The 4,925-nt window shown below is 49.3% G+C and overlaps 1 protein-coding gene across 1 annotated transcript in view; it reads left to right on the top strand.

The window, feature by feature from the left end:
• The window catches only part of Kcnj5 (potassium voltage-gated channel subfamily J member 5), a 30,221-nt gene extending 27,043 nt beyond the window's left edge, over window positions 1-3,178 (top strand). The window contains exon 3 of the mRNA XM_005347002.2: window positions 773-3,178. Within this exon, the coding sequence (XP_005347059.1) occupies window positions 773-1,095 (323 nt within the window). The 3' untranslated portion in view covers window positions 1,096-3,178. The remainder of the gene's footprint in view (window positions 1-772) is intronic.
• Window positions 3,179-4,925: the final 1,747 nt, after the last annotated feature.

Raw genomic sequence — 4,925 nt, 5'->3', positions numbered from 1 at the left:
GTGGATGGTTGGATAGGTGGATGGTTGGATAGGTGAATGGTTGGATAGATGGATGGTTGGATAGGTGGATGGTTGGATAGGTGGATGGTTGGATAAATGGATGGTTGGATAGATGGATGGTTGGGTGAATAGCTGATTGGATAAATGGGTGGTTTATTAGTTACTTTTCTATTGTCATGAGGAAACAACATGACCAAGGCAATTTATAAAAGAAAACATTTAATAGGATTTCTTGCTTACAGTTTCAGAGGGGTTAGTCCATATTCATCATGGCGGGAAGCATGATGACAGGCAGGCCAGCAGGTAGTCATGGTATTGGAGCGGCAGATGAGAATTTACAACTTATCCACAGGCAGCAGGCAGAGAGAGAGAGAGAGAGAGACAGAGAGAGAGACAGAGAGACAGAGAGACAGAGAGACAGAGGAACTGGGCTTGACACAGGCTTTTGAAACCTCAATTCCAAGCCCCAGAAACACAACCCTCCAACAAAGCCACACCTCCCAATCCTTCCTAAATAGTCTACTAACCAGTAACCAAACATTCAAATACATGAGTCTATGGGGGCCATTCTCATTCCAATCCACCACAGATGGATAAATGATTAATAGCTGGCAATGGGTTTGAGTGGATGGATAGACAAATAATGAATGGGTAGTTACATGGATGGAGAGTGATGGATGATGGATGGAGAAATGGATGTGAAGGGGTGGATGATGGATGCATGGATCGATAAATAGATGCATCTTAATGCACGTGGCTTCTGTCTCCCCAGGCATGACTTGCCAAGCACGAAGCTCCTACATGGACACCGAGGTGCTCTGGGGTCACCGGTTCACTCCCGTCCTCACCTTGGAGAAAGGCTTTTATGAGGTGGACTACAACACCTTCCATGACACCTATGAGACCAACACACCCAGCTGCTGTGCCAAGGAGCTGGCAGAGATGAAGCGGAATGGTCGGCTCCTCCAGTACCTTCCCAGCCCTCCCTTGCTTGGGGGGTGTGCTGAGACTGGGAGAGATGTGGAGGCTGAGCAGGATGGAGAGGATGAGCCCAACGGTCTGAGTGTGTCCCGGGCAACCAGGGGCTCAATGTGAAGTCTGTGCTCTATCCAGAGCCTCTTCTTGCCAGACACCGAGGAGCCTAGGAGGCCAGAGAGGCCAATTAGTTGGGCAAGCCTTGCGGGGGCCCCAGGAGCGTGGGAGCTCAAGGGAGAGGAACAGTGTTTTGAGCCCTCACATCTCTTCAGGGCCTCTGAGCGAGCGGCCTTGCCCAGCCTTCTCGGGTAGTGCTTTCTAGGCCTCAGCGAATGAGAGCATTAGCGAAGGCTGTAGCTGGGGCGGGGTTCCCAGAATGAGTTCTAGGGTGTCCTCTACCCTCTCTCTGATTTCTGTCACCTGTTCACTTCCCTCCCTGATTTGGTCTCCTCTAGGGACCTACAGGATCACCCCTGACTCTTACCACTGAGGCCTGTGGATTGAGGGAGGTCAAGTCTTGTTCATGGATGCTCGCCCACAGCTAGGGATGAGTTCACAGAGACCTCCCAGGCTAAAGCTACCCAAGTCAGGGACAATGCCTTTGAGTCTGAGGCCAAAACCACTTACTAATGACTTCTTTGCAAGGCTCCCTTCTCACCGTTACTCCCCACTGCGTGTATGTTTTCTCTTCCATGTTGTGTGAACACTGCGGCTTACAGGGTAATTGAGTTCATTCGAGTGTCCCTGGGACACCGAGTCCCTAGGAGCACACACAATGTTGTCCTCACAACTGCCTGCTACTCCTAGTCATACTGTGCCTTGCACTTCAAGGAGAACCCAACAGCTGTGCTTTTTGTAGGACTTTTTGGTCCGAGAACTTCAAAGAACCTGTAATATGGTCCTGACATGTGAATTTCAGAGCGCCGGATGAACTAATTGGTACTAACACAGAGAAAGCAGTGAGGAAAGGGGAGCAAGGAAAATTTTCATATAAGCATCTGGAGCCTGGTGTACTTGACGCAAGGCTATAATGCTAACCCTTGGCAGGCTCAGGCAGAATGGGGAATCTGAGGCCAGCAAGGGCTGTATGGGCCTGTCTCAAAAAAGCAAAAGACACACTAACAAACAAGAAGACATCTGCCTCAGTTGTCGCATGGGGGTTCCTAGGAGAAAAGTGGAACGTGAAACAAAAGTGACAGGTGGCCAAGGATGGACCAAAGTCTGAGGCTGGTAGTGAGATGCCTCTGGATCGCCCTCATAAAGAACAGCTCTAACACGGTGGCGGGACCTGGAAGGCAGGCCCGAGAGCAGGAGGTGAGAGAGTTGGTAGAAGAAGTAGAGAAAGGAAAGCCAAAAACGGTGGAGAAGGGCCCTGAGGTCAACAGCCTAGGAGACTCTTCCAGTCTGGAGGGCTAATGGCCAGCTCAAAGGATCTTATGTAGAAAAAGAGAAGCTGAGCCTGATCTTGGAAAGATGCCCACATGCTCCCCCACACCTCCACCCCAGTATTCAGAGTTCTCAACCAGCTTTGAAAATGGAAGCACTTTCCTGCCACGTCCTGGAGCACTTGGCCTGGGATCTACAGGAAGAAGCTAAGGTAGTCAAGGGAATGGCTTCTGGACCTCAGACTTAGTTCCCAGGGCCCTGGGTTGGTGAGCGAAAGTGGCCTTGGAGGAATAGTTATACTTGTAAACTGCCCACACATGCAACAGGGATCTCTTACTTGGCACCTGGACTAAATCTTGAGAGATGGTCTAGGCCCTGAGTGGTGTGTGCATTTGTGTACATGTGTGTGGTATGTATATGGTGGCATGTGTGTGTGTGTGGTATGGTGTGGGGATGGTGTGATGTTGGGATGTGGAAGGTGTGGTGTATGCATGTCTGTGAGTGTGTGGTGTGTATATCGTGAGGTATGTGTGCATATACACACGTGTGTATGTATGTGTGGTGCTGAGGTCCCACAGTGATAAGGTACCAGTTATGGTCTCAAGCATCTTTCTATAGTGAAGCAGGTCTAGCAGGGAATGGGGAATGAGCTACCATCCCCACTCAGGAGAGAAAACCAGCAGGTCCACAGCACCCAGTAGGTAAGCTGCATTAGGAGTCTAAGGAGTGAGCCTGCTGCTAAGACTAGATGTCTGGGAGGTAGATATAACAACTTCAGAAGAGACAGACACTTGGCCTGGCTTTCCAGACCCCAGGCCTTCACTCCTTGGTAGGCCTTGAACCCTGTCTCGGTCAGGACCCATGGTAAGGCGGTGAGGTAAGGATCAGAAGCAGCAGGGAGCGACAGCTCGGCCGTGTCTGGTTCCTGCTGCACACTTGTCTTATTTGTGGTATTTCTCAAACATCCCCTCCAAACTAGCCAGGAAAACCAGTGGTCTGGGGTAGTCAGGGCACTGGTGTGCCAATGAGACGCTGTAGAAGCTATCAAAGAGTAGGTACACTCTTTAAGATCCCCTAAAGCCAGAGCAGATATGTGCTGGAATTAGGTAGCTACCTTCTTCAGGTTTCTCTCATGGTGACCTAAATGTGAGGGATGGCCCTTCACATCTCCATGGACAGCTGATTTCACTAAAGTTCTTCAAATTCTTCAAATCATTTTCTGGAAGTTCTTGACTAATAAATTTAAAACATGGGTTTATTATTTAATGCCAGGTCTGATGCTGGCCAACATCTCAATGGGTCACTATTCCTACATATAAACCACATTAGTCATGGTCCTTTTGTATGACTCTGAGCTCATTCCATCCTTGATGGCCCATGAAGAGCTGTTGCAGGGCTGAAGAAGAGGTCAACAAAAATTCCTAGAGATCTGTGCTCCTTGAGTATAGGAAGCCGACTTCCTGCTTTGACTACCATGTCTTTTGTCTCTGGAGAAATCTCTTGCCCCACGGGCTGATAGAAATTTCCAAAGAAGTTCCTGCCAGTTCTCTTCCTTCCCACCAATTTGGCACCTGCTAGGTTCTGCCAATGTTACCGCAAGATCCTATTCCCAGGCCTCTCTGCTTCAGATACGGCTGCAGCTCCCACTGACCTTGTTTACAATCAAGGAACCCACTTGCTTCATTTTGCTTGGGCTGCTTTGAGATCACAGCTAGAGCTGTTAGCACTGAAGAGGAAGAGTCCCCGTCCATGGGGAACATGTCCCCGCTTGTTATCTGTAGCAACTGGGAACCTTCATTCACACCTCTTATCCCATGGCCTGCCTTCCAGCTGGCTTCAGCTGTGTGACTCCTCTGAGCAAGGACCACAGAAACAGACACAGCTCACCGTGGGGTTGACAAAGAGCAAAGGTGGCATGCTGACTTTTCAAACATACCTTTGCACCTGTCACGTGTGGAGCTGTGGTTAGACACCCGTCCTGGATTCCTGGACTTGGTTCTCCAAATACTAAGGTGAAGGTATCTGTAGCTCTTTGTTACCACAATGAAAGGCATGGCATCCCCTCAAGCAAACACAGCCACGGGGGGGGGGGGGGCATCATCCTGCAGAAACACTCTTAGCGATCAGCTCTCCAGGTTGCAAACACAAACAGAGGCCCATCTCTCACAGTGGATGCCCGTGCCGTGCTGTAGGGCAGTATTTCCTCCATCCTGCAGCAGGATGATCAGGCAACACTGTTCTCTGATCCCCAGAGAACAAATAAGCCTTGGGAAAAGATTCTGTGGGGAAGAGTAGCTTTCCCTGAGGGTCTACTTAACTGCTGGGCTTGGGTTCTCTATCAGTAGCCTAAACTGTTGTGTCAATTTGCCCTCCTGAGTGTAGGATTTAAATCTTATGAAAAAGAATATGGCTACCCTGCTAAAGGTTCACCCAACGAAGCGGCTTGACCTTCGATAGCTCTTTCTCATTTAAAATAGATAAATCCTAAGTTGTCGGAGCAACTGTTTTTGTTCATCTAAACCTGCAATTATTGGCATTTGGCATTTAGGCCGGTATTGGGTTGG

Source organism: Microtus ochrogaster, chromosome 5 (genome assembly GCF_000317375.1).
Source record: "Microtus ochrogaster isolate Prairie Vole_2 chromosome 5, MicOch1.0, whole genome shotgun sequence".
Classification (NCBI taxonomy): domain Eukaryota; kingdom Metazoa; phylum Chordata; class Mammalia; order Rodentia; family Cricetidae; genus Microtus; species Microtus ochrogaster.
Note: the sequence above shows the minus strand (reverse complement) of the source record. Positions and strands in the feature narration are given on the sequence as shown.